The 27,437-nt window shown below is 57.5% G+C and overlaps 9 protein-coding genes across 9 annotated transcripts; 5 read left to right on the plus strand and 4 right to left on the minus strand.

The window, feature by feature from the left end:
* The first annotated feature begins 130 nt into the window (after window positions 1-130).
* L226DRAFT_492892 (IkappaB kinase complex IKAP component) lies at window positions 131-5,693 on the plus strand. The gene is made up of 23 exons (XM_067677409.1): window positions 131-422; window positions 474-683; window positions 737-818; window positions 873-953; window positions 1,008-1,198; window positions 1,256-1,652; window positions 1,707-1,737; window positions 1,786-1,898; window positions 1,956-2,048; window positions 2,106-2,615; window positions 2,669-3,104; window positions 3,162-3,320; window positions 3,375-3,541; window positions 3,596-3,744; window positions 3,778-3,901; window positions 3,954-4,054; window positions 4,110-4,173; window positions 4,225-4,353; window positions 4,412-4,536; window positions 4,594-4,756; window positions 4,819-4,945; window positions 5,008-5,135; window positions 5,224-5,693. The coding sequence occupies exons 1-23, from the start codon at window positions 204-206 to the stop codon at window positions 5,526-5,528; spliced, it is 4,104 nt and encodes a 1,367-aa protein (XP_067530973.1). The 5' UTR covers window positions 131-203; the 3' UTR covers window positions 5,529-5,693.
* Window positions 5,624-7,866, minus strand: L226DRAFT_538873 (DUF1479-domain-containing protein). The gene is made up of 8 exons (XM_067681581.1): window positions 7,446-7,866; window positions 7,259-7,369; window positions 7,134-7,197; window positions 6,688-7,057; window positions 6,281-6,627; window positions 6,120-6,216; window positions 5,976-6,029; window positions 5,624-5,909 (listed from the first exon to the last, which is right to left on the minus strand). The coding sequence occupies exons 1-8, from the start codon at window positions 7,758-7,760 to the stop codon at window positions 5,735-5,737; spliced, it is 1,533 nt and encodes a 510-aa protein (XP_067530974.1). The 5' UTR covers window positions 7,761-7,866; the 3' UTR covers window positions 5,624-5,734.
* Window positions 7,867-8,325: 459 nt separating this feature from the next.
* Window positions 8,326-10,522, minus strand: L226DRAFT_538874 (uncharacterized protein). The gene is made up of 9 exons (XM_067681582.1): window positions 10,231-10,522; window positions 9,924-10,173; window positions 9,790-9,864; window positions 9,458-9,723; window positions 9,073-9,395; window positions 8,963-9,018; window positions 8,790-8,908; window positions 8,461-8,719; window positions 8,326-8,407 (listed from the first exon to the last, which is right to left on the minus strand). The coding sequence occupies exons 1-8, from the start codon at window positions 10,262-10,264 to the stop codon at window positions 8,523-8,525; spliced, it is 1,320 nt and encodes a 439-aa protein (XP_067530975.1). The 5' UTR covers window positions 10,265-10,522; the 3' UTR covers window positions 8,326-8,407; window positions 8,461-8,522.
* Window positions 10,523-10,614: 92 nt separating this feature from the next.
* Window positions 10,615-12,399, minus strand: L226DRAFT_227179 (uncharacterized protein). The gene is made up of 6 exons (XM_067673054.1): window positions 12,216-12,399; window positions 11,894-12,159; window positions 11,508-11,824; window positions 11,391-11,446; window positions 11,223-11,341; window positions 10,615-11,159 (listed from the first exon to the last, which is right to left on the minus strand). The coding sequence occupies exons 1-6, from the start codon at window positions 12,224-12,226 to the stop codon at window positions 10,966-10,968; spliced, it is 963 nt and encodes a 320-aa protein (XP_067530976.1). The 5' UTR covers window positions 12,227-12,399; the 3' UTR covers window positions 10,615-10,965.
* Window positions 12,400-13,823: 1,424 nt separating this feature from the next.
* On the minus strand, window positions 13,824-15,213 carry L226DRAFT_227353 (Cwf15/Cwc15 cell cycle control protein). Its single transcript, XM_067673056.1, has 7 exons — window positions 15,187-15,213; window positions 14,855-15,131; window positions 14,532-14,788; window positions 14,194-14,460; window positions 14,041-14,131; window positions 13,959-13,983; window positions 13,824-13,897 (listed from the first exon to the last, which is right to left on the minus strand). Exons 2-7 carry the CDS (start codon window positions 14,965-14,967, stop codon window positions 13,895-13,897), a joined length of 756 nt encoding a protein of 251 aa, XP_067530977.1. The 5' UTR covers window positions 14,968-15,131; window positions 15,187-15,213; the 3' UTR covers window positions 13,824-13,894.
* L226DRAFT_538877 (uncharacterized protein) lies at window positions 15,185-16,568 on the plus strand. Its single transcript, XM_067681583.1, has 5 exons — window positions 15,185-15,234; window positions 15,289-15,403; window positions 15,510-16,135; window positions 16,190-16,228; window positions 16,293-16,568. Exons 3-5 carry the CDS (start codon window positions 15,581-15,583, stop codon window positions 16,476-16,478), a joined length of 780 nt encoding a protein of 259 aa, XP_067530978.1. The 5' UTR covers window positions 15,185-15,234; window positions 15,289-15,403; window positions 15,510-15,580; the 3' UTR covers window positions 16,479-16,568.
* A 160-nt stretch (window positions 16,569-16,728) lies between these two features.
* On the plus strand, window positions 16,729-17,868 carry L226DRAFT_227359 (uncharacterized protein). Its single transcript, XM_067673057.1, has 3 exons — window positions 16,729-16,794; window positions 16,866-17,164; window positions 17,232-17,868. Exons 2-3 carry the CDS (start codon window positions 16,924-16,926, stop codon window positions 17,612-17,614), a joined length of 624 nt encoding a protein of 207 aa, XP_067530979.1. The 5' UTR covers window positions 16,729-16,794; window positions 16,866-16,923; the 3' UTR covers window positions 17,615-17,868.
* Window positions 17,869-18,346: 478 nt separating this feature from the next.
* L226DRAFT_227388 (uncharacterized protein) lies at window positions 18,347-19,243 on the plus strand. Its single transcript, XM_067673058.1, has 2 exons — window positions 18,347-18,672; window positions 18,733-19,243. Exons 1-2 carry the CDS (start codon window positions 18,455-18,457, stop codon window positions 19,139-19,141), a joined length of 627 nt encoding a protein of 208 aa, XP_067530980.1. The 5' UTR covers window positions 18,347-18,454; the 3' UTR covers window positions 19,142-19,243.
* A 729-nt stretch (window positions 19,244-19,972) lies between these two features.
* Window positions 19,973-22,109, plus strand: L226DRAFT_470171 (PLP-dependent transferase; the record flags this gene model as incomplete). Its single annotated transcript, XM_067676285.1, has 5 exons — window positions 19,973-20,466; window positions 20,671-20,950; window positions 21,017-21,397; window positions 21,461-21,712; window positions 21,774-22,109. 5 exons carry the CDS (start codon window positions 19,973-19,975, stop codon window positions 22,107-22,109), a joined length of 1,743 nt encoding a protein of 580 aa, XP_067530981.1.
* Window positions 22,110-27,437: the final 5,328 nt, after the last annotated feature.

The raw sequence follows: 27,437 nt of genomic DNA on the forward strand, positions 1-27,437 counted from the left end.
CTTCGTTCACAGGCAGGTTCACGGATCTCGTCATTGCTGCCGGGATTTGCCGGAGGGATCTAGATAAGCGCCGTTTCGCAAACTGACGTCGACCTGAATATCGACCTGAATAAACTTGACTTGCTTGAACGCTAACCCCATTGTTCTTCTGACACTCGTTCCGCTGACCCTATCACATAGCAGGGAAACAAGAGGTGCCATTGATGCGTAGCCTCAGCTTGCGAGAACTGTCGAATGTATCCCTTACTGAAGCGGAATTCTCATCGACCAACGAGCCGGGGTCCAGCAGTCTCACAGCAGTGGCTGTAGACCTCGACCAGAATGCACTTCTGCTAACGACAGAGAGCAAACATAACACACATGACGGAGAGGCTCGGATTGAGGTTTGGACCCTTCGCAAAGAAGGCGAACTCGAACACAGCGTAAGCCGGAGCGGATTGTGAAGCTCCTTTGACTGACTTCGTTTTCTTCAGGTAACGCCGTCGCTGGTGACATCATTCCAGACACCTACGTTGGCTTCGGGCAATCCATGGTCTGCAGGCCCCCTCAAAAAGCCACCGTATGGATCTTGGTGTGATCCCGAAGTGCTCTCTCTGCATGTCCTACCGGATTCGCATACGCTTGTCGCGGTCACGCGTGCCGGCGATATAACGACTATCCCGCTGGATGATGACCAACCATCGGTACGCCTCAGTACTATAAAGTGAAACGGGTCATGATGCTAACGACGTTTCAGGCAGAGGTTGTCGGCTCTGTAGAGGGTGGCATCATGGGTGCAGCATGGAGTCCCGACGACACGCTGCTGGTGCTCGTCACAGGTCGCGCATTCCATTTGGATCGTCCGCACAATTTCTGACAGGAATTGTCCACAGGCGAAGACAAGTTGCTCGTCATGACATCAACATTCGACGTCCTTTCCGAGGGTCCTCTCCATCCGTCGGACTTCGGCGAAGGTTCGATTCGATTGGGCCCTCGAACGGCTTCACCTACTGACTCTACTGCGGCAGATGCGCCGATAAACGTCGGCTGGGGTGCTAAGCACACCCAGTTCCATGGATCCCTTGGAAAGGCGGCTGCGACCTCTTCGATTCCAGCTGCAGCCGTTGGAGCAAGTCCGGACGACGACGGCCACGTCCGAATCAGCTGGCGAGGAGATGGCGCTTACTTCACAGTGAGCGTGCTCGAGGGTGCCAACGAGGTGCGTTTCGCCACGATCATTCGCTCTACACGTCGTTGCTGACGGGGGCGCGATTAGATGGAGACGAGACCGCACCGCAAGGTCCGCGTGTACTCCCGCGAGGCAGCGCTGCAGAGTACTGCGGAACCTGTCCCTGGCTTGGAGCATGCGCTGTCTTGGCGTCCATCCGGGAACCTCATCGTCAGCACGCAACGCTTCGGGAGCATTCCCGGAGAGTCGAGCCCGAAGGCAGACGGTGGTTCTGGGCTGGGACCGGGGCGCGATGGACGGCACGACATCGTCTTCTTCGAACGGAACGGTCTTCGCCACGGGGAGTTGACTTTACGTGAGTGGAACCCCGAGTCAAACGCGATTGGGAAGCAGCGCAAGTGGGGATATCGCGTGCGCGAGGTAGGGTGGAGCTCGGATTCGAATGTGTTGAGTGTATGGATAGAGCGGGACGATGGAGACGTCGGTATGCCTGGATCTGCACATGCGAAAATTCCGTTATGCTCACAATAACCTTTAGTGCAGCTATGGACCACAGGCAATTATCACTGGTAAATTCCTCGGAGTGCTGATACAGGCCTGCACTGACACACGATCAGGTACCTCAAGCAGGAGATTACTGCACCAAGCGGTCCGGACGGTTCCCCAGGCCGTTTTACGACGGTCAAGTGGCATCCTGAAGACCCGCTTCGCATTATCCTAACGACTCATTGTGAGTAGTCGTAAATTGGTAGGTGTGGTGTCTTCACTGACCTTCTGAATTAAACAGCGCAAGTCATCCAGCGTGCGTACGCATGGGATACGCTCGCCTCCCCTAGCAAACCCCCAATGGATTCCGGCTCTGTCGCTGTCATCGATGGTAGTAAGTGAGCGACATGTCTTCATCCTTGGCACATGCTCATGCTGCATCGATTCACAGCGAACCTACTTCTCACCCCATTCCGAACGCAGAACGTCCCTCCGCCCATGTCGTCGCATACACTTTCCTTGAAGCTCCCTGACGTATCGCTGCCGCCCATGCCCCGACGCTCGCCCACTCCTATACACGCTGCGTTCGCGTCACGTAGCGACCTGTTTGCAGCGCTATGGGAGCCGGGCATTGTCGAGATCTTCGATCTGAAGACACGGCTTGGACCCGGTCGGGGAAAGGTCATCGATCCGGCAACTCTTTGGTCGGGGGTCCTCGAGGGTACAGGCTCAAGGAGTTACCGCCAGGTCGTCTTTGACCAAAGCGATGGCTCTCAAGAAGCAATACGACTCATCATCCTAGGCACTGACACGAGCGGCGATGCGAATGACGTCGTCTGCGTCCTCGATATCCTGGGAGACGAGAGCAAGCAGACCGTCGTTCCGCTCCCGGCGCGCAATGGCAGGCTCATTGCGGGGCAGGGAGTCCTGTGGCAGAGTCCCGATGCTCAGGTCTTTCAAGGTTGGTACTCTTCGTTGTATGTGGTCCTTTTGCGTTTGCTCACTCTGCCGCAGTCGACCCCGAGACGAAGGATGTCACCGAAGTCGCCCAATTCCCCGAATTCTGTTTCTGGATCGCTCAGGCGTCCGCCAACGAGTCGCAGTTGTACATCGGCCTGTCGCACTCAAACAAGCTACATGTCACAAATGGCCACGCGGAACGCACGCTCGCCGCGAACGTCAACTCCTTCACGACAACCCCCGGATATCTCATCTACACGACCACGGCGCACGTTGCGCACTTCGCGCCGCTTGTAGAGCTAGCGAAGGTCCTCTTGGCGGCGGACGCACCATTGCCTGAGCTCGGGACACGGCGCGTGGAGCGAGGCTCAAGGATCGTGACCGCAGTTCCGAGCAACATGAGCCTCGTGCTGCAGATGCCGAGAGGGAACTTGGAGACGATCAACCCGCGGCCGTTGGTCATGGAGATTGTCAAGCAAGACATCGACAGGTCGGTCTCTCGTCACAACTATAAACGACGTTCTCGTCCCATCTGACCCAATCATAGTGGGAACTACGGCAAGGCCTTCACAGCTTGCAGAAAGCATCGAGTTGACCTGAACGTGTTCGTCGAGCACAACCGAGACGCGTTCATTGAGGGTATCCCGTCCTTCCTGGAACAGGTGTCTGATGTCGATTACATCAACCTCTTCTTGACCAGCCTTGGGTACGTACGGAACCATGACGTGCTAGGTGTTCAATCATTGACCAGTATGTCCAGTCAGGGCCCCCTTCCAGACGACATCGTGTCACAGATATGCGACAAGATCCGCGTTGAGCTCGAACAGAAGGATCTCAAGAAGTACATCAATTCGATCTTGACCGCACACGTCGTGAAGAGACCTCCGGATCACGAAGCAGGCCTCGCAGTTCTGTTGCGTCTCAAGGGTTTATATCCTGTCGCTCATGCATGCAGTGACAATCTGACGAGTTTGAATGCAGAAACGGAACCCGATCTCGTTGAGGACGCCGTCAAGTACATCATCTTCCTAGTCGACGCGGATAAGCTCTTCGATACCGCCCTCGGGATGTACGACTTTTCCCTGGTGCTCATGGTTGCGCAGCATGCGCAGAAGGCAAGCTCTCGCCCCGTTAATGTGAATTTTTGCTAACCAAAGTATCAGGATCCGAGGGAGTACCTGCCGTTCTTGCGGGAGCTGCGCGCACTCGACCAGTACTATCAGCACTTCAGAATAGACGACCACCTGAAGCGCTATGAGAAGGCGTTGACGGACCTAAGTCTCGCGGGTAAGCCTTCGGCTGAAAAGAGTATATACTCTTGTTGACTCTACCATCCCAGGACCTGAGCGTTTCGATGAGGCTCTGGCCTACGTGGAGAAGCACCACCTGTATGACCACGCTCTCTCAATATGGCGTGGGACCGACAAATACGAGGCATGGGTCGAAAGCACTAGTACATCTCTTGGCGGTGTGGCTGACCCGGAACTGTCTGTAGGCTGTGCTCAACCTCTATGGCGAATGGTTGTTCGAACGGCGAGAGTTCCGAGAGGCAGCATTTGGTGCGATCCGCCTCATTCGCTCATATCTCCCCAATCTCACCTTTATCATAGTGTTCAGACAAGCGAACAAACCCGAGAGAGCGCTGATCGCGCACGAGAAGGCGTTAGACTGGCAAGAGTTGTTCGAGCTCGTCGGCCAGCAGAATCTGCCGACCTCAGATATCGCGTACCGCGTGGCGGGTGATTACCTTTCCCCACGTTGTTGTATCGTATCGCGTCACTCACCGTTGAAACACAGAGGAACTGACGTCGAAGAAGCGGTTCGCCGAAGCAGCGACTGTCTTGCTCGATTATGCAGACAACGTTCGTCAAGCGGTGATTGCCTTGGTGGAAGGAAACCATTTCTCGGAGGCAAGACGTATCGTAGGCTTCCCTGATACTCTTCCAGTGCCACTCGGAAACGACTGAACACGGTCGCAGATTACATTGAAGCACCACCCGGAACTTCTCGAGGAGATCGTTCATCCAGGTACCCTCGAATGCCGTGCACGCATCGCCGAGGAAATTGGAGAAATGCGCGAGCAACTCCGGAAGCAATTGAACCGCATCCGTGAGCTGCGGGTCCGCAAAATCGAGGAACCAGGTAAGGCTGGTCCAGTCGATCCTTGCGTTCGGTAGCTGACTGTCTCTTGCGTCTATTCCAAGATGCCTTCTACGGAGTGGAAGACACAGACCTCCACAATGTGGACGTCATGACAGACATCTCGATGGCTCCGACGATGTTCACGCGTTACACGGTGGCACCTTCAGCCGTCTCGAAGACATCTTCCAAGTAAGTAGTCTCTTCCTCGCACACACCATTCTGGCATCAGACTGATACACTCCTCGTTCCAGGCGTAGCTCCCGATCGAAGAGGAAGCTCGAGCGCAAGGTCGGCTCAGGGCGGAAAGGCACGGTGGACGAAGAAGAGTACCTCCTCAAGTCCGTCTCCAAGCTTGTGGCGAGGTTCAACACGGTTCAGGGTCAGTTCCAAGCCCCAGATGCCACACATCTGCGATCGCCGCAGCACGCTAATGCTAATGCTGACGCATTCCTTCATGTCTGCTGCAGCCGACAGTTCCGCGCTCCTCCCGCATCTTCTTCAGTTCACCGAGGAGCATCGCGCCGAGGCCGCATCCCTGCAAGAGGAGCTCCGTGACTTCGCAGAGGAGCTGCGCGGAACCGTCGAGGAAATATGGAAGAAGGCCCCCGAGAGCGAGGAAGGCGGCGCGGAGAGCGGTGCGCCGTCTGCGGACAGCTGGGCTGCGCGGATGGAAGCACATGAGAAACGCAAGAATGTCAATCCAGCGGACAATATCGTCAAGCCGGAGCTGGCGAAGCAAGAATGGAAGTTGAAGCTGCCTGACGGGAACTAGGGCGAGACGCATGCGAGAAGCTCAGAGAAACGCTGTTGTACGACTAGGTACATTATGTGTATGTAGCGTTGAATACTTCCTTGACATCCTCCTGTTGAGCATCCGCAGCGAGAGAAGTATCCAGAGACTTGTGTATGAACTGTTTGTACAACAACAGATATTTGCTGCGCTCGTACTCACAAAAGCAATGAGGATACAACCAGTACTCAGAAGCCAAGAATCTCGTTAGCACTAGCAACGACCTTCCGTTCTCCCTCGTTGACGTAAGAGCTGTACTCGAAAGGCTCGAATCCGAGAAGCGATCGCCCATCAGCACTGGTGATGTCTCCGACTCCTGCACGGCCGACGAACTGGGACTCGCCCTCGCCACCCGGGAAATCCCTGTCATGGAAGGAGTGGAGACGTCAGCGACGACTGTCATGTCAAAACACATGTTGGGACGCTCACGGAGACGGGAGGCCCCGGAGGAAGTTGTCGCGCTGATCGCGCACGTATGCGGCACTACACGGGAGGGGTTAGGATCGCACAGCAATTCAGTCATCAGGGGCCTAAAAGGAAGGTGGAGCGGCGCGAGCGGGCAGTGAGACTTACTTCCTTTCCGTCAGTGGCACGGCGGGGATGTACAGCACCGAGGAGTCTTCCGTTCCATTGTGTTCCGTCTCCACCGCGTGAATCACATCCGTGTGCCCTGGAACGCACCGCTTTAGTCTTGCAGCGCAGTATCTACGCCCGAGTCCAATGAGACAGCTCACAGTAGACCTGGTCTCCGGGCTCGACGCGTGGAAGGGAGACGATGGTCTTGTCGATGCGGAGATGCGGGTGCGTGACAGGCGTGATCGCCTGTGTCTTCCCGGGAGTGCTGCCTGGGAACGCTGAGCTATCCAAGTCAAGAACCCACGCGTCCGCATCTAGCGGGATGTCAGCGGCGTCGTTGAACCCGCCAGCAAGTTCTGGACGCAGGCTGAAGAACGGCCGAAGGATGACGTATGCCGTCGCAAGCGGGAGCATGGGCAACACGCGGAGCGTTCCCTCTCCCGGGCCCGTGTGCGACATGGCAGTCCAGCCCTGCCACGGGCGGAGGATCGAGCAGCCCGGATTCCTGTGGACGACCATGTCAGTTGGCCGACAGAGGTCAAACAGCTGAGACGAGGAAACCTACGGTGACTTGTACATCTCCTCGTTCGCGTCCAACCGCGGCGAGATGTCAAATGGGTCGTACTGCCGCCACGCATCGCCGCCCTCGAGTATGCGCTTCCACACAGACCTGTATGCCGGGTCCTCCCACCGCTCAATGCCACCCCCGTCGATGTGCGGCGCCAGGGTCACCCCGCTCGGGCCCGGCCCCCTAATGCGGAGTCGGTCGAAGTAAGAGAGCGGAGTGCGGACGCTGACGGGCGTGTCGGGGAGCGAAGTGTGCCAGAGGGAGAGCAGGTACTTCTGCGTGGTGATGAGCGCCGGGTGCGTGCGTGCAGCGATCTGCGCCTTGGAATTGTAAAGCTCGTAGAAGACGATCTTGTCTCGGGGTGCGCCTGGGAGAGCTTGAGGCATCAGTATGCAGAGTTCGAGCCTCCTAGAGCGCAAGAGCGCTTCATGTAGATTACTTGCCCTTCACTTTGCCAGGGTTCGCAGCTACGTAGTCCTTGATGGACTGCAACCAACCCAATGCTTCCTACGAGCGGGTGTCAATTGGTGCATCTTACACCCTGTCCATCAATTGCTCGCTGACTCGCCTCCTTGGGCACACCACTCTTTACGATGATAACCCCAGTCTTCTTCAGTGTTCTCAACTGCTCCTCCGAAAGGCCCCGCTGTATGTCCTCGTACGGCACCTGCATGACCATCTGTACAAACACGATCAGAACTCCTAGTCAGCCAAGCCAAAAAAACGTGGAGAGAAGAATTCCAGCCAACACGCACCTCATTCCCGCGCAGGGCGATCTCCTCCGTCGCCCCCTCCAGCTCCTTCAACACCCCACGCCATGCATGCAGCATCGCATCCTTGTCGACACACATCTCCCTTTTCAAGTCTGCAAATCGCGGGGGAAGCGGCGGTCCCTCCGCAGTGAGATTCTCAAACACCTCCGCGATGGTGGTCTCTGTCTTTGGTACCCATCGCGTATGTTTCTCGCCGCTGCTGCTGCGTGTCAGCTGGGCATACGTGCGGGCCGCCCCGCTGCCCACGCCAGACACGGCCAGAAGAGGCGGCGCAGCTACCCTAGAAACCCGAAGCATGGAGGACCGTCAGTGCCAGCGAGTCTGCGATTGGGAACAAGTTGGGTGAGAGATCAAAAGCAATGCATAACACAGCAGACTCAAGATATATACCTCAACGAAGCCGCCTATCATCCAAAGCATCAGCAACGCATATCGTATCAAGGACCGCACCACAGGTACCTAGAACACCTGACCGTCGTCTTGGTGCGCTTTCGCTATTAGCGAGCTGAGTTCTCGCCGCCACCTCTTCGCTTCGCACGCAGGCCGGCCTTCTAGCCTTGAAAGTGGGACTGGATTCTCGAAAGCGCCCATTAAGAGCTGATCCCGGCGGACCCATATCTTGGACTGCGATCTGGACAAGGTGGAGGGAGAGGAGAGGGCTGCGGGCAGATTGATACGTACTCGTTCATGTTGCTGTGAGTTCCGGTCTCCGGGCCGGATAGGGCTAGTTTGCCCATATAGGCGCCTGCGGGGGTCCTGCTCGGACATACTGCCCGCCATGTACAACGCTGTCGTCAGGACACGGTATAGTGCACATGTCGAGAAGAGAGACGTCGTCCAGTATCGACTCGTGGTTAAGTTGCTTCCGAAGTGTATCCGAGGGTCCAGTGAACAGTTGCCACTAAGAGAGTACATTATGAGGCCAGCAGTATGCGATACTATCACTTGCGAAGAAATAATCAGCGCTTTGAGAAGAACATCGAATGAAGCCACTTACGATGATATAGAGCAATTCAAAGCTACGATGTAACAAAGACAAGCTGGAAATCCCTAAGTACATTACCGATCTTTCCTACTCTCAGCGTCCTCGGCGCGTATATGTTCACTCTCGAAATGTATGCGTCCGGTGGCCTCAAGTCGGCTGATGAGGACGCTACCGAGGGCCGTGGATGGTGTCAGGATACCGCCGAGACGTGCCGAAAGAGGGAGCGATGCGTCGTCTAGCGCAAGTCCGAGGGCGGCTTCCGAGATCATCGCTGGAGAAGAGAGCATGGTGAGTGAATACCGAGATCATATCAGGGCGTGGACGAGGGCTGATAGACTTACAGGCTGTAAGAAGATATCCTGGGTCGCCTTGGCCGCGCATGACGGACCTCGCCCATACACCCGGCGAGCTCGAGCATTCGGTGTAATTTGTGATAGTCATCCATCCCTTCTCCATCTCCCTGCGGTCTGGTCTTAGGATAAAGTTACAATGGACGATGCAAAGCACGACGCACTCATCTGAGGGGCCCTCTCCCGGCTTAGGCATGAACATCTTCATGAGCCATCGTGCCTGATAAAGACGGTCAGTACGGTGTTATCACAGGAACTGGACCGGGGCGCATACAGGAGCGTAGTTAAATATGAGGAACAACCAGATCTTCGCGAGCGTGCTGAACAAGACAGCCAACAGCTTCGAGCTCCCCACCGCCAGGTACTCGGCGTACCGGAACTGCGGGCCATACACGAGCGGCCGCAGTAGTGCCTCCTTCTGCTTCGGGTGGTCGATGCCGAACAGCAGATGCGCATACGAGGCGGTCAGCGCATTGATGCCATATGTCCTCTGCACGACGCTTCGGTTGGGGATAGCCATAGGCCAGAACGCGCCGTATTGCGACGAGAATGGTATGCGCACCGCGGCTACGGAGGGCGGGCTGGGGTGTCCCCGGGCTGCCCCAGAGGTGTCTTCAGTACAAGTGCGGGCTGCAGCGAACCCTCAAACGTGTACGCACCTTGTGAGATGGCGTAGTCCTTCTGTGCCTCAATCAGCCTGAACTTGGGAACGTTCTCAATGTCCGACATCATGGTCGCGAGCGTGCCTCCAGAGATGCCGCCTTTGAGCGAGTAGAACGTCTGGGAGAGACCGAGCTGCGCGTCTGGGCCAAGGGCATTCTTGAGTGTCCTATTCGACAGGAAGACAAGGAGGTCTGCAGGGACGGAGTCGAATCCGCACGCGGGGACGATTATCGCGCCTGTCTTGGTGCACATGAAGTCGTAGCTGCATATACGCATTCCACGATGTTCAGGGATATGTTATGGCAATAAAAGTGCCGCATAGACTCACCCGTCGATGATCTTCTTCATAAAGTGTGCCTCCCCTGCAAGGTCCACATACCTCCTCCCATGCTCCGCGCAGGCTCTTCACGCAAGACAGGTTCTAGACACGTACGCACGCGCAGCAAAGCACCATGTACTCACCTGACAACGTTCGTACCCCATAGCCAGTACGGGCCCACCACGTTGATGACCACCTTCGTGTCCTTCACCGCTGCCTCGACATCCTCGTAGCTGTTGACGTCCACTTGCACAATGGAGACGCTGTCATCAATTCCGAGCGACTTCTTCAGCTCTTCTCCTTTCGCTTTCGAGCGTATGCCAATCGCGAACGTGAACGAGTTGCGCTGTGGGTGATTGTAGAGGTAACGTGTAATGAGGCGGCCGGTGAATCCTGCGCCACGCTATATATTTGAGATTGCGCTTCGCGAAGAGCTCGGAGTCGGCTGACCTGTCGCGCCTAACACGAGGATATCGACGGGCATGCTGCTTGGTGTCGTTCGACACAACGAACGGGGCGAAGGAGCGACGAGAAGAGGGGGTTAGAGTAAAGCTGCAATACCGTCGCGATGACCACGCGCGTATAAGGAGGGCTGCTCAAGGCTGTTCATGACGCATGCGCCGTTGCCGCCGGCCCCGAGCCTCGTCCGAGTGCTGCGTCTTCGGCCGTGGGTTCGTCGCAACTCGACAATGCAGTGATGAACATTGACTTCTGCGCGAAAGGTTTCAGAACAAGAATGTGCGCTTGACTCGTGAAGAGGATCGCAAAAGGATTCAGAACATGGCCATGGTACGTAGCAAAGCCGTACTTAAATAACCCCCGGTGCACCTGACACCACCTTCTACTTCTCAGGTGCTCGACCCTCACCTAACTACTTCGAGCAGTCTCGGATGTCTGATGGCGTCCCAGACTGCAAACACGACACCGACCTGCATATTCCAGTCACTCGCGTCCACTCGCGGGGACTGCAAAACCAAGTAAATGCAAACCATCCATGTTACAATGTCTAAAGCAATCCAGATAGGTAGATATCTCAGCAGCGTCCGCCGTCAAGCGAGGGAAGTGGGAAGTCCAACCAGTCAGGCAATGTATACAATCCTGCATGGTCATGGTCGGCATGACAAAATTCATCGATATACGCACCGACGTTGAACTTACCTGCAAGTAATGTGCACAAGCACCCCGTCACCGGTCCTTCCTGCTCTCGTCACCACCGCGCACGATCTCACTCTCAAAATGTATGTGCCCCGTCGCCTCCAGCCGGCGAACAATCACATCCCCAAAGGCAGTCGCAGGGGTGAGCACACCTCCAAGACGAGCCGTGACTGGCAGAGACGCGTCGTCCAGCGCCAACGCCAGTGCGCACTCGGAAATCATCCCTGGAGCAAGTAGAAGGATCAGTATGGAAGCATGTGGGTAACAGCGACGATAGAAAGGCGTACAAGCTGTCATGAGATACCCTGGGTCACCCTTGACATGCGTAACGGTTTTCGCGTATACGTTCGGGGAGGCCGCAGACTGGGTGAAGTTCGTGACCTCCGCCCATCCCTTCTCCATCTCTCTGTGAACACTATCAGAATCATCCCTCTCGAGGAAACCGCCGCACTCACTTATCCGAGGGTCCCTGTCCAGGCGCAGGCGCGAACAGCTTCACGAACCCTCTAGCCTGCGACCATCTGGATTAGCCCGAGCCCTGGAACCGGAGATAACATCACAGCCCTACTCACCAAGCGCGACTTGAACATCAGCCTCAAGAAGAACGTGAACAGCGCGCTGAACACCGCTGCCCCGAGCCACGTCCGTCCCACCACCTTATACTCCGCATACCGGAACTGCGGCCCATACCCCAATGGCCGCACAGCTGCATCCTCCACCTTCTCCTGCGCAAGGAACAGCTTCGAATACGATGATGCGAGCGTGTTCAGCCCGAACGTGCGGTGCACGATCCCCCGGTTGATCTTTCCCGCGAACCAGTAGCCGCCATACTGGGACGAGAAGGGCACTCGCGTTGCGAGTACGGGTGGCGGACTGGGGAGGCCACGGACTGTGTCGAGCGTCAAGCGTCAAGCCATTGCAGACTGGATCAATGTACGTTCAACCCAAGGCGGCGTACCTTGACTCAGGGCGTAATCCGCTTGACAGCGTTCATAAAAGCGCCTGGGCACCTTCTCCATGTCGCACAGAAATGAGTTGATACTACCGCCTGAGACGCCTGCTTGGGTGCGAACAAATGTCTGCGAGAGGCCTAGCTGCGCGTCCGGCCCCAGCGCACTCTTCAGCGTGCGGTTTGAGAGGAAGACGGGGATATCCGCAGCGATGGAGGCGAAACCGCATGTCGGAACAATGATCGCGCCTGTCTTCGACGCCAGGTAGTCGTATCTGGATCATTGGCCATAAATGCGTGAACATGGACCCGAGATGAAGAGTGTGCTCACCGAATGATCATGTCCTTGATGAAGTGCAGCTCGCCCGCGAGGTCGACGTACCGCTTGCCGTGTTCCGTACAAGCCCTGTTTGCAACGACGTTAACGACATTCGTTTACAATGATTGTGAATGTGTCCAACGGCGCCAGGATCTCATACGTAGCCTCGACATCAGGCATTTAGGGGCGCCTTGGAAAACGTCCAGTGCACGGATATCCCAGGACTCGACCAAGCATTAACTGTCAGATGAAAACGAACATCACTATACGACCCTAACCGTAACACCCGTTCTCCGCTTCCAGGGCGGCGATGCACATAAGTACCCGAGATGGCGAGGCTCGAGCACTGTACTGGTTATGGCCATGACACTTTCCAAGGCCTGTCCGCGCATCGCTGCGAACGTGCAGTGCCCGGACAGCGACCCCCCATCCTACAGCACGACCATCACACACAGCGAGGCGCACACATATGTCCCATACATCCTGCTTCCCACCCGAACAGTGACACTCACTTTACGACATTATTTCCCCACAACCAGTACGGACCCACCACGTTGATGACGACGCGCACCTTCCGCACGGCAGCCTCCACACTCGCATAGTCTCCCACGTCGACCAGCACGAGCCCGACCGTGTCATCGATGCCGAGCGACTTCTTCAGGGCCTCTCCTTTGGACTTTGAGCGCACCCCGAGGGCGAACGAGAACGAAGAGCGTTGTGGGTGGTTGTATAGGTATCGCGTGATGAGGCGACCGGTGAAACCTGGAGAGAAGGAGAAACGCGATCACAGTCAGAGTCAGTGTCAATGGAAGGCCACGCGGACACTGTGCGGTTGCAACGCTGACTGTTTACTGACCTGTCGCACCCAGCACCAGGATGTCCACCATCTCAGACTTCAAATGAGCAGAACAGCTTGTGGGCTCCTGTGAGAGAGAAAGGAAAGCGTCCGAAACGACCTACGCCTGCCCACGGGCACAGGCTATGACATATATATAGTGACTTGGACGCCGCGTGATGCAGCCGCTCATCCGGCATGAATACCTCGTCATCTGTACATCGCGCGGAAAGGCTTCGTGGACGTTCCGGGGCTTCGAAGACGACAACGAGAGTCGAGAGAACTCAGAAGGGTCACGGTGAAGAGATGAGTACATCATGAGCGTTCGTGTAGAGTTACGGGAAACGCGAAGCGCCGGGGGTAGCCAAGTAGATGCCAAGGTACCATGCGCACAGAAACTCCGGCACAGCTTCACCTTGGGTGCAACTCAGAGAGCTACATACCTGGGGTTCTGGGTTCCCGAAACAAGGGAAAAGATGTGCTATCCCACCGCAGTAGTTTGCGAGTGAACGAATAAGTGAAGAAGAGTCAATGCGATGGCAGTCACCGCTAGCTGGGACCCAAATGGCGACAGTCATATTTCTGGTTAATTGCGCGAGCTATAATTGCAGAGGTTTCCTCATGGGGGTCGGAATAGCGTCACTCAGATGAGTGACAGCAAGCCGTCATGGCAATGTGAAACGTCAGGAAGTCTGCGCCAGTCGGGGTGATTGCTGCTTGCCATCTCATGGTGTGCGTTCTCTCCCGCTTGCGAACACACATTGTCACAAAATGATGCTTAGGACGCCCGAGCGCATGTAGAGCAGAATAGATGGTCCCAGAGCAGTGATACACAACAGAAGTACAGCGCGATCCGTCACTGTTACGAAAAGCGGCAGCATTGTTAGCTTGACATAAGTATGGTTACACAAAGAACACACCTTGATGAACTTAGACATAAATTTCCTACAATAGCCAAAAGCATGAGCATGTGACAGTGCAAGACAGCGGACACGAACATACTTGTGGAACTCGGTCCTCAGGAGATCATTCACGAAATGGGGCTCCTTGTTCTTGTCTCGCGAACTCATAGCCTGGTTCTTGAAGATGAGGTCTTACAGAACGTGCCACATGAGCATCCTCTCGGGAGTATAGATAGATGTGCAGGAAACGCACCGTCATCCCACCGCCTCTTCACCGCAAACGTCCCTGGCTTCGTCGTGTTGACGCCGTTGGGTGTTTGACCGAGCGCAGCTGCGAGGTTCAGCAGCGGGTTGGCTGTCGCAATCTCGGCCTCCCGTTCCGCCTGTGTTTGCTCCGACTGTTCTCGCTCCTGTCGCTCCTTCTCTTCTGCGCGCTCCCGCTTGACCTTCTCGAGCTCGCGCAGGAGCTCAGCCGTGTCGTCCTCCTCGTCATCCTCATCGTCCTCATCTTCGTCTTCATCTCTGCAACGCGTACCCAACGTAGGTTAGTCAAGATGTGGACGTGGCTGGGGAGACAGGACGAGTTCACGCACTCGTCCTTGTCCTTGTCCTCATCCTCATCATCATCATCCTTGTCCAACTCCAACGCCTCCTCCAGCAGCTTCCTCCGCTTATTCGACTCCTCATCCTGTCCCTCCTTCGCACCCGCCGCACTCCCGTTTTCAACAGCGAGCGCAGGCTTGCCCTCTGCCTTGCGCTTCCTCTCTCGCGCCTCCGCCTCCGCCACAAGCAGTTCGGCCCTCAGGTCACGCTTCGATACCTCCGCCGTAGAGGTCTGCCCAGGTTGTCTGCATCACCAACGATTCTGAGAGTCAGAAGATCAGAAAAAGGATGCCATACTATGAGATACGCACCGAAACTTCAGCTTCGTGTGGGCCGGCGTGTCGCGCACGGACACCTGGCGAGAACCACCCTTGACGTCCTTCGCTTGTGCGGGATCCCATGTCGGCCTGTGGGCTGTAGACATTATAGAACACTAGACAAGGAGCAGAAGGAGTGCGGCAGAGTTGTGAGGAGGAGGAGGAGGAGCGGTGATCAGAGCCAGTTCGAAGTTCAAGCTTGGCGCTGGGACACTACAGGCGTTTAATAAGCACGTGACTACGTGGGCGTAGCGCTCGTAGTCGCCTGCGGCTAAATGGTAAGTCAGAGCTCTGTTGCTATGGACGGTTGAGCGTTGACAACTCACCAGTACTACTTAACCATTTGTTCGCTGTGAAGGCAAACATGTCGCTCGGTATGTGCTGAGCACAGCAAGGGACCAACTTGCCACTCAAATAATGCGATGCAGTACTTGAACTCCGAACGACGAGCGGTCGATCGGGTCGTCGGGATGAAAATTACGATGTCAAGCTCATTTAATTCGGCAAGGCAGTCTGCATTGTAGTACAAACATGCACATAATGGTGAGTACATCTCCGAAAACTCCGCATGAACTTTTCAGGCAGTGGAGATGAGCAGCCATGGCATGGCTGCTCGTCCGCTCCGGGACTTACCGTGCGCATACAACAGGAGCTTCCCAAGTAAAGACCGGTTAATCAAACACGGATCGGTACACCTCACGCTCGTGCGCGCGGTCACCTATGGAAATATCATACCCAACGAGCACTGTATCCGCCAACGCACTCCGAAGACCGGGATCGTCGCAGGGCGGAAGACTAACCCTGATCGGAGGATTCAGGAATCGGGCGTCGAACGATCTAGTATCTCCATCATTCTGCATACCTACATACAAAGTACTAAAGCACCCAATTCAGCACCGCTTTCTGCAAGTTCCGCTGATCCGAGCTCCGCTCTCCGTACATAGGAGAGTAACCCCGGACGTGCTCGAGGCGGAAGCAAAGAGCGTCCAGTCACGAAGAACTTCAAGATCGAACATCGGCGGCAATGGGTGGACGCCCGTGAATGATAACTCCTCTTTTCTTGCTTCCACTGTACACTTACGCTCCGACCTGGCCGGGACGGAAACTAAATCGCTACACTTCTACGCCTCGGAAACATGTCAGAGATTCAGTACGACACTACCGCAGCGGCGTCGAGGTTCCGCCGAGACAACTCCATGGTCCTCAGGCTCTTTTGGCAATATCGGGAGCATTCGCAGACGGACCGGACGGGGGAGAGATAGAAATCCAAAATTTGTGCGTTACCCAGATCGTTCCTAGCCCGTCACTGTGACATTCATCTCCTAGCAGGCCAGGCCGCTCGACATTAGGATTTGTGGTCCGAGCTGGGTAAGTCAGTTCGAGGTCTCGCCAAGCTGGAAGTCTCCTGCTAAACAAGGCGCGCCTTTCCAAGCAAGCTTCGCGTACTGATGTTCATCATAAATCACGAACCACAGAAGGGACCGGTCATAACTCTAACTCGAACAGCGACCATTCAAAAATTCATTGTCCGAGTCCAAACGCGCCTGAGTACCTCTGGCACCTTCGCACCTCGTACCTCAATCACCCATCGCAGAACAGAACCCAGAAGCACGCATAATACATTCCACCACACAGTGATGGTGTCGAGGAAGCCGAAGCCTCGCGGCCCCCTCGACGCCATGCCGACCAGAAGCCCGCCGAGCAACACGCTACTGAACTTCTTCTGTTGTTGTTCATCGACATCGTTCGAGCCGTGAACGGTCAACAGTCAACGGTCAACGTAAGCTCCTGCGATATGTCGGCACCTTGTACGAGTCCGCGTGTACGGGTCGCTCGAAGTCGCGGCGGCGAATGTCGCGATCTGCTTTTGCGGAACAATGTCCAGGAGTTCGCGTTCACATGGTCGCCTGGGCACCTCCGTACTCCGTCATACTGTACGTATGTAGCTCCTTCTTCTTGAACTCGATTCGTCGCGACGCTGACTTGAGTTCTGCCCGGCTGCAAGCGATCCTCAGGCTTTCACACGCGGCTAGACCCTGACCACTGTCTTCGGCTTCATCTTGATGGTCAGTCTCCCTCAGGCCGAACGTCAAACACTCTCCGACGTCCAATTGATGCGATTTCTCTCTCCTGACGTGCACGCACCGCCCTGCACGGCGTGCGAATGGCCACGGCTTCTTCGCTTCAAGCACTTGGGAATTGGGAAGAAGGACTCAGGCGCTAGACCGGGCTATACCACGCCTTCAGAGTTCAGGACTTCTTCGCTCCCGACTGCACATGGCAGATGGCACTTGGCACTGGCAGGTGAGATCGAGAAGTGGACATACGCTTCATTGACTAACGCTGTGCTCAATGCTCATATACTTACAAGTTACAACGCATCGCACTCACGCCTCAATGCCTGTGGACCCAGGACAACGCCTCCTCGTTCTCGTCCGTGTCCGTCTGACAGGCCACAGCCGCGTTGTCTTCACGCGCGTCGGACGTCGGAGCTACCATTGTGACTTATCACTGCGCAGAACGACGGGGAACACACCGTGCACCATATCCCGTATCCCCGTATCAGCATCACCGATTCTCTGTCGCTCCGTGGGTCGCATCGGTGATCGTGCATGGATCCTTCTGTTTCTCGCGCAGCAGAGGGGTGCCAATGAAAGGGGTCAGAACGCGCGGGCCCATTCATCGCGCATTCTGATGGTGCAGTGGGGACACAGCGGGCATATCATCAGCACCAGCACCAGCACCTCCCAGTAAGATGGCTCCCGGACTCCGACCGTCCCTTGGCTACGGTCGTGGTGGTGCGCGCAGCAACAAGGTGCAGACGCAGATGCATCAGCTTCTCCCTTTGTTACTGTTACGAGTTACGAGTTACGAATCACCTGCACGTGCGGGGGGTGCTAGTGGACATATCTGATTCTCTAGATCTATTTCCAGGCGCTCTGTCGTACCATGCTGGAGGCTTCTTCGCCCAGTGGCGACTACAAGGGCGACTGTGGGACGTGGAGCCACCAGGAACGTGACGCAGCCGGGTCCGTTCCCGCCCACAAATAGCTTAAATCCTGTGCGGCGAGGATGGCCAACCGGGTCCTATCCCTTCTCAGCGCTCCCTGGCCAATCGACGCTTCCTGTCATCAGTCCATGCATACTTGGCAGCACCGCGTCCTTTCGTCCGAGTACGGAAGGACTCACAAGGCACCCACCGGCAAGACATCGCATCACTCTCAGCGCCAGCTCTCAGCTCTCGGCGGACAGTGACGGTGGTGCGTTCCGCAAACTCTAGTACCCCGCTTTCATATCATTTCTGACTAGTACTGGGACCGTGGACGACAGCTCACGTATACGTATACGTATGCGGGCTCCGTGTCAGGTTGCGCCATTCAGGCTTCTGCTCACCGGTCAACGTCAACCGTCCAGTCTCGGTCTGCGTCCGCGGCTTCCGACTTCCACTAGCTGAGCGTGTGGCCAGAAGGGTTCCCATCGATCGTGATTCGTCTGATAACGGACGCGGTGTGGGTGGGAACGCGGGGCTCTCCCGAGTCCCGTTCGCGTCACCTTCAAGGCTCAAGCTCCAAGCTGCAAGTTTAGAGCGGCGGTATGGTCTGCCCAATGCGCTGTTCTGAGCATGCCTCGGTGTCGGCGCGAAGGTGGGAAGGGGCGAAGTTGCGGGACAATGCCCAACGTCCGGCCTCTTTACCACTGCCACTGCCATACTGCCCGTCCCACAGCCGTCGGACGCACTACAACGTCGCCATGCTGTACGCGGCCTGTGAGTACATTGCACTTTCCAAGGCTGGGTACTTGTACTGGTATCGGTGCGTGCTGAACCCGTCACCCGTCTGGTCGCGAAGTGCTAGTGCTGAACGTTAATGCAGCACGGGTGCAGTGCCCCTTCATCCTTCGTCCTTCATCGACATCCTCCATCATTCTCGTGCTCGCAGGGTCGCTCGGAGCGCCAGCTCGCGAACCTTGCCGTTCACGTTCATCACGCACGGCGCGGGCCCGAAAACCGCGCAACGCCCGACAAGGCTCCGGCCGGCTCGCTGGCTCTGGCTCGAGTTGTCTTCGTCTGTCTGTTCTGCACCCGCCGCGGGGCGTGCATGCCACGCCTGGGCGCATGACACCCTGGTTGGCTCAGCCTCCGGCACTGGAGCTTGTCGCGTTCTGGGTGCGAGGCCCATGCTGCTGACGTACCGCGCTGGCTTCTGCTGCTTCCTCTTATCAATGTCTTCGTCGCTGCATTGTGCGTGCGCAGCCAGCCAGCCTGGTGCCGCTGCACGCTGAGCGCTGAGCACTCCTATGTTTATCCAGATTCTCCCGAGAGATTGCCTTTTCCTTTTCTTCCTTGCCCTCCTCACCCGAGGGGCATGTGCGGGGAAATGGGGATGCTGGCAGCTGAGGGTCCGTCACTCTCTGGGGCCTGGGCCGCACTACAGCCGGGCAGTGCCGTCACCAGTGTTGTATGGCGTGCGTCAGTGACAGAATGGTATGTACAGTACAGTTATGCCGAGGCGAGGTGGTGTCCGTGCGCAGAAGAACAAGAACGGACGCGGGGTCGTGGAGAGCACTCCGGACAGATTGAGGCTAGCGGGTGCGGCGGCGATTGCAAGGCTGGCTGGCGAAGAGCTGGACGTGCGGGGACGCGTGCGCGGGGGACCGAACACAGCGCGTCGATCCGAGGAGGAGGAGCTCGAGAGCCCGAGGGTGTGACAAGAGCGAGGGCCCCGGCCGAATTGTATTTCGGGTTCCGCGAGTATTCTCGTTTTCCCACCGGCGGATTCGTCAAGAGTTCCCGCGTGCCGGGCTTGTCCGCGAACCTGCCCTTCGAATTCCCCCTGATGCTAACCGCCACCGTCTCTCATCCTGGCACTGCCTGACTGCCGCAAGTGAACAAGGGGCTATTTTCTTCATGTGCGGGGCTAAATTATCTCCTTTAACTGGATGCTGGGCGCTGGGAACGGCTTACTCTAGAACCTTGGGCGAAAACATATAAAGGCGGGGGCGTTGTGCAACTCGAACTTGGGCAGTACTCGGGCTCGCTCTGTCCTACTCGTTGCAACAATATCCTACTCGAGGCATTTCACCTCGGCAGCTATACTCAGTCCTCAGCACCTCATGGGCAACTCCCACTCTCACGCGTCCGCTCCTGGCCTGGACATACATCACCGTGCCCCGCGACCTCTGGCCGTGGGCCGGAAGCGCTCGCAGGCCTTCTCAACTCTCACCCTCGGCTGCGCACCCACCGGATATGCACCCTCGCTCCCCAGCTATCGAGATTATCCCTTCCAGGAGGACGCCTCTGTGAGCGATCGTGAAGAGAAGCGCAGCTTCGACCCCCCGCCGGTCTATGCCCTCTCGACCACCCCGGACCTCGTCGAGGATGGCGGCGCGAGCGTGGCGTACGGGGCGTTCCTGAAGCAGTACCCGCAATACCAGCTCACCTGGATCGTGGACGCACTACGGCGGAGCGACTTCGGGCGACTCGAACGCTCGGGGGAGACGTATGTGGACTACATGGGAGGGTCGCTGTACCCGGAAAGCCTCATCCGCGTGCACGCCGGCTTCCTGACACGCAGCATCCTTGGGAACACACATTCGGTCAGCAATGCGTGAGTAGCGTTTCCTCTGCGCGTGTTTTCTAGTTAGCCGTCAGGCTTCGGACGGGCGCGTGCCCTGTCGCCCGTCCTCGTCCCTCCAATTGCCCCCGGTCCGCCCGGAATAGGCATGGGCTCGGCACCGAGTGCCGCGATCTTCCTGCACTGCAGTATTTGCTTTGTCTTCGTCCGCATTCTGACCACCATCTCTTTCTGCAGGTCACGACTGTCCGCAGCATGTGCGAGCGAGGCACGCCAAGCCGTCCTCGCCTTCTTCCGTGCGCCCCCCGGGTACACCGTCGTCTTCACCGCCAACGCCACAGCGGCGCTCAAGCTCGTCGGCGAGGCGTTCCCCTTCTCGGAGGGCAGCAGCTACGTGCTCTGCGCGGACGCACACAACAGCGTGCACGGGATTCGCAAGTTCGCGACGGCGCGGGGGGCCGGGGTGCACTACATCGATTCGCCGGCGCAAGGAGGGGTGGAGGAGTCTGAGGCGCAGGTACGTACACGTTCCGACGAGTGCCCCCATCGCAGACGCAGCTGACAGGCGACCCTCGGACGATAGGCGGTTCTGAGGCAGCATCGGCCATGCGGCGCGGGCGCAGGAGCATGCCTGTTTGCGCTCACTGGCCAATCGAACATCTCGAGCTCAAAGAACCCGCTCTCGCTCATTCAGTTCGCCGCGTCACAAGGCTACTCCACCCTCCTCGATGCCGCCGCGCTAGCGCCGACGTCGACAATCTCGCTCGCAGAGACCCCGGTCGACGCGATGGCGATCAGCTTCTACAAAATGTTCGGCTTTCCGACGGGCGTGGGCGCGCTTGTGGTCAAGGAGTCGTTCCTCGCGCGCCTCGAGCGGCCGTGGTTCGCGGGGGGCACGGTCGACGTTGTCCAGGCTCCAGGGACGATTGTCACGATGACTGGAGAGCTTCACGAGCGGTTCGAGGTGAGCGAGGGTGCTGCGGCGTCGATGGGTCCTGGTGGCTGATGTGAGTTGTGTTTCCGGCAGGACGGGACGATCAACTACCTGAACCTACCTGCAATCACCGACGGCCTGCGTTTCCTGTCCGCCTACCTCCCCTTCCTCCCTCTCCGCCTCTCTTCACTCACGCGCCACCTCATTACGTCACTCTCTGACCTGCGACACGACACCACGGGCACCCCGCTCGTCCAGATCCTCTCCCGGCCCCCGCGCAAGGTCCTCAGGTCCGTCGGCGAGCAGTCCGACACGGGCTCCGTCGTCGCCCTTCTCTTCCTCTTCGTGAGTCTCCAGCACTTCTCATGCGTGTCTGCAGCGTTGCTCACACTTCTGTCGTGACCAGCCTTCTGGACAGATGATCCCGAACTCGTTCGTCGAATACGCCGCACAGCGACACAACATCTCGCTCCGCACAGGCTGCATGTGCAACCCCGGCGGTGCTGCGGCCCTTCTCGGGCTGCGGCAGGCCATGTCGGAGCTCCCGTGTGACGCGACGCTGCGTGCGTTCGAGCAGCGGATGGGCCGCGAGCTCGGCGTCGTGCGCATCAGCCTCGGGCTCGCAAGCGACTTCAGGGACGTGTGGCGCGTGATCCAGTTTGCGAAGCTCATGGCGACCGACGAGGCTCGGAGCGCGCTCTGGGACGAGTGGCTCGGAGACAACACCGGCGTCGCTCTCTGATTTCTGCTTTGGCCCTGGCTGCCCCACGTATGACATCTCCCCGCCTTCTGGATCCGGACCCTGGCTGGCTATGCATCACATCATCCCTCGACATCACGGACTCTGACTGCACTCTCATCCTTCCATTCATCCCTCCCCTCCTGCGCATTCAGTTCTTCTTGGATAGCGATAGCATCACTTATCGTATGGTGACCGCACTAGGCTCTAGTCACCACAGTCTCGTTTTCTCCTCTCCCTCTTCCTCCCGGATCTGTATCATACTGCGCGTCGTGCCCGTGTTCGTCCGTCATATGCGTGCGTCCCGGTTTGTAGCATCTAACCATGTATGTAGAACGCATATGCTGAATATGATCTCTCCTCTCCCATCTCTCTTCCTCTTCCTTGCCGTGAAGGGACATGCTCCACGCTCCGCTCTCGACACATGTGCAAATACCGGATCGAGGGTAAGTTCAAGGGTAGGTTCAGCTAGTATGACATACGGTGAGAACCTCCGAGTTGTTCCAACGGAGCTCACCGCATGGCGCGAGACACGACCTCGGACGGACATCGAAAATAAAGTCTAACATAGTCCCGCCCTGTGCTGCGCTGCACGGCGTTCAGTAGCCACGTGCCCCCGGCGGGATCGCAGAATGGGAACAGTACGACCGCTGTGGGCGACCGGGCGACCGAGCAACTAAGCGGGGATGTGTCCTGTCACCAGTGCCTGCCACCCCCTGTGTGCGTGGTTGTTCGGTGCTTCGCCAGATCAGGGATCGAGCTTCAAGCTTCAAGGCGGAGGCGGAGGCTTCCGATTGTGGCTGGATTACCCAATGCGACTGTCAGCCTGAGCACGGTGGACCCTGGGCAAGACGCAGACGCACATCTCTTACGGCAGCCGGGGGACAGGGATTCGGTGCACGACTGTTCCCCCGGGCACGCACGCGGATGTACACGGAAGGTAATCGACTTGTTTGCTCCCAGCAGGAGCAGGCCCAGACTCACTCCTGCGCTCGAGGGACGGAGATCGTCGCTCGACACCACAGTCCAGTCCGGTGGGGTCGTGAGACGCGTTTGAGGTTGTCACCGTTCGAGCTCGGAGCGTTGCACGATGCCCGGTGGTGAGCCGGAGAGCGGTGTGAGCGTATGCAGTTGCGCAACCTTATGTTTTCGCCGTTCCCTGCGGAGGGACTCGCGACGTGCAACTCGGAATCAGAAGCCAGCAGCTGACCAGGACGAACATACCCTTGTAGGTATCGAGGCCCGAGGGTGCCAGTGCCTACAGTCCCGGGAATCGGGATCCAGGGGGAGCCAGCACCACCTGGTGGCGCTGTCTTAAAGTGCAAGGTTCAGCCATAGGCGGCGTGCGCTAGGAACAAAAGGAGATACCGCATACGGCTTCGAGCTGGTTAGGCGGTTAGCAGCAACCTCGGCCTGTGGGGATAGAGCGTGCGCGAGTGCGATCGCGCCGGGAGGCGTCTTGCGCAAGCTAGCACTAGCACTAACACTGGTGCTAGTCGAGCCTGTGGCGGCGGGACCCAGGTGGACGGGCGGGATGATTCGATTCATGGAGTCGCTGGTGTTATCTCTCGCTTCATAGCGTGAGTCCGGGATGGGGATGACGTTGACAGATGGCCTGCGGGGTCTTGGACGATCGATGCTCCTGTTCTCGAGCCGAACTTGAGCTTGAGCTTGAGCTTGGGGTATCCGAAGAGCGGCGAGCGGTGAAGATCGTTGGCCATGGCGGATGGGGCGGTGTGCCGCATTCGCAGCCGAGCAAGACGAGGACGAGGACGAGTCGGTCTGAAGAGCCGTGGTCGTCCGTTACCCGAACCAGTGACGTTCCTGGGATAGACGCACGCGCGACGATAGCGAGGTGATTATGCCAGAATAGAGATCAGGAGCGACTCGGATACTGTCAATCGTGCGAGTGGTTAGCGTTCGGGCCCCGGGGTGCGACGGCATGCCTGTTCGTCGGACTCGTGAGCAATTATGACCTGAGCGTCGAGCTCAGTAAGGGTCCATGGAGCCCCATGGCATGGCAGCGGGTATACCGCCTGGGATGAAGGCTCAGTCACGGTGGTACTCGCCGGCGCCGCCCGCAGTAGTATGTGAACGTCGTCCGGATATGTATGCCGGGCGACGTGCATGCTTCCCCGGTCCCCGGAGCATGCTGTCATCCCAGTGTAGCCTTCAATGTGCTAGAGTGTAAGGAGCCTGAGCATTATGCGTATACTAGTTGCGGCGAACAAGGCATACCGTAATGTCCGCGCCAGCATTGCAGGATGATATGATTCACCCTGCTGAACGTAAACACCGGCGCGACACTGGACTGTAGTCCGCGGAATAGAAATGCCGGTTAGTCTGATTAGACCGGGGACTGGACTAACCTGAGCTCCACTCCGAGTCGAACCCTTGTACTGGCGTGTGCACGGGAGCCTCGCAGAAATCTGTGGTAGGATATTCTATTGCGGTCAGAATGAATCCACACGAGGTACTAGCTATTACCTCGAGCGGCGGTGTGAGCTTGAGAGGCCAGCCTTAGCCCGCACACGAGCACGATCCTGCAAGTCGCCCATCGGAGGAGGACATCCTGATGTCATTCGAGCGTAACACGGACGCGGAGCGTGAAGTACGTATCCCCGAGTTTCATGGACTCCATCCGAGTCCGAGTAAGATCGTGTCTTTGGTCGATCACCACGATCGAGCTTGAGATGCGGCGAAATCTCCGGGGTGTCACTGCTAGTACCGTGCCAGACCAGAGGGATGGTGAACGATGACCGGTCCACTGCACAAACCAGGTCTATCTCGCTTCGGGTCGGCCGCGGCACCTGCAGGCTGCCGGTGCAGCGGAGCCAGATCTGACGGTAGGGATTGGCGAGGCGAGTTGGATCGCGGGTGTCATGGACCATGGCTGAATGATCACATCTTCTTACTTCGGGTGAAGGACCGGCTGACAAGGTTGAAGCGTTGGACTCCGGAGGCGGGATCATGGCTTCACAGAGCTTGCAGTGCTACGATTGTAGATGGTTTCTTGGCGATCGGGTTAGCGTGGTGCACTGTCGCAGCGTCACATCTCCAGGCTAAAATCGGTTTTTCCAATGACGACATTGGCTATGACCAGATAAGATGTGCGTAAAATTCAGCGTTCATTGGTTTGCCTCGAAGCTCGGGACTCAGGCTGCGCACCGACTTGCCTGCAATTTGGAGCGTGTGCTGCGCGGCGTTCAGTAGCCACGTGCCCCCCGGAATCGCCAAATGGGAAGAGTGCGACCGCTGTGGGCAACCGCTGCCAGTGGACCCTGGTTCACCGTTTGAGCGACCGAGCTGGGATGTATCCTGTGACTGGCCCCTGTGTCACTGTCAATGTCAATGTGCGTGTAGGTGCCAGTACTACTCGGTGTTCGGTAGTTCGGTGCTTCGCCAGATCGGTGATCGAGGTGCGAAGGCGGAGGCTTCCGATTGTGGCTGGATCAGTCCATGCGACTTTGGACCCTGAGGAAGACGCACATCTCTTTCGGAAGCTGGGAGACAGGGATTCGGTGCCGGACTATACCCAGCTCGTACACGGAAGGTAATCGACTTGTTTGCTCCCGCAGATTGGGACTCGGACGTACACGGGGAGATCGCGGACGGCTGCTAGGACGGCGGACAAGCAGGCCTACATAGGACTCCGGAGATCGTTCCGTGCTAGTAATGGCACATTGACACTGGCAGTCCGGTGGGGTCGTGTAACGCGTTTGAGGTTGTCACCGCTGGAGCTCGGAGCGTTGCGCGAGGTCCGGTGGTGAGCCGGAGAGCGGCGTGGGCGTAGTGATTTGCTGACCCTTTTTGTTCTGTTGTGCCCGGCGAGGACGCGGTTTTCGGCGGTACGCCCAGGGAGCGAGAGCAGTTCCACGCGGGGCGACTCACGAGGGACCAGAAGCTAGAAGCTGACGAGGATCATCAGACCTCTACGGCCGAGCGCAGCACACTGAGTACGCTTACAATCTGAGTAAGTACGTACAGAGGCCCGAGGGTGCCCACAGTCCCAGAAGCCGGGATTCCGGAAGAGCTAGAACCACCGTGTGGCGCTGTCTTAAAGTGCAAGGTTCAGCCATCGGTATCGGCGTGCGTCTGCAGCGGCCAGGAACAAAGGGAGATTACAGTATCGATACCGTATACGGCTTCGGACCTTCCGGGAGCTGCGTAGGCGGTTAGCTGAGCCCTCATGCACTCGCCGCTCGATGTGCGGGGATAAAGCGTGCGCGAGGAAGATCGCGCCGAGAGGCGTCTTGCGTATGCTAGCACTTGCACTAGCACATTCAACTGGTGCTAGTCGAGCCTGTGACGGCAGGCGCACCCAGGTGGACGGGCCGGATGATTGAATCGATTCCAGGTTCAAGGCGTTAAGACTCGGAGTCGCTGGTGTGCTCTTGCTTCATCAGTCGAACCTGCCATCTCTCGCCGACAGCCCGAGCACTGGATGGATGACGTTGAGAGGTGGTAGAAACGTAAGCTTGAACAATCGATGCTGCTGTTCACGAGCCGAAGAAAAGCTTGGGGCAAGGCATGCGATAGTCGTGAAGATCGTTGTTTGTCGTGTTATGGTGCGGCGGCGTGCCGCGTCCGCAGCCGAGAAAGGGCGAGCCTGAGGAGCCGCGCCAGTGGTCGTCCGTACCGCGTACCGCGTACCGGCCTGATTGACTATAACTCCCGCGAGTGGTGCCTCGTGCAACCGAACGTGGGCGGGGTTCCTGGGCCAGATGCTGTGGATGACGCACGCGACGATAGCGAGGTGATATACCAGAACAGATATCAGGAGCCGATCGTTGGATGGTGAAGGTTGGACTCGGATGCTGTCAATCGCGCGGGTGGTTAGCGTTAGGGAATGCGACGGCGTACTCACTCGGAAAATGGAAATGGTCATGAGTGATGAATAACGGCCGCATGTACGCGTCGAGTTCGGTGAGGGCCCACCAACGGAGCGCCATCATGGCAGCGTATATAACGCCTGCGATGGTAGCCGTAAACAGTGCTTCAAGTTAGTGGTGCTCACCAACGCCGCCCGCGGTAGTATGAGAAGTTCCGAGTGCGGATATGTATGCCGAGTGACGAAAGCAGGTGGATGCTCCCCCGGTCCCCGGAGCATGCTGTCATCGCAGTGCTGGAGGAAACCTGCCTTGAGTGTACTAGGGTGGACCTGAAGAGCGTCGTTCGGATAGTTAGTTAGTGTTCGAACAGAACCAGTAAACGAGGCTTGCGTAAGGTCCGTGCGGGGCGCCAGCATCGCAGGATGATTCGATTTACCCTGCTGAACGTAAACGTGAACACAGGCGCGACGCTGTAAGTACTCTGAGAGTTAGCGAGAGA

The sequence above is a fragment of the Lentinus tigrinus genome (assembly GCF_003813185.1).
Source record: "Lentinus tigrinus ALCF2SS1-7 unplaced genomic scaffold L226scaffold_37, whole genome shotgun sequence".
Lineage (NCBI taxonomy): Eukaryota > Fungi > Basidiomycota > Agaricomycetes > Polyporales > Polyporaceae > Lentinus > Lentinus tigrinus.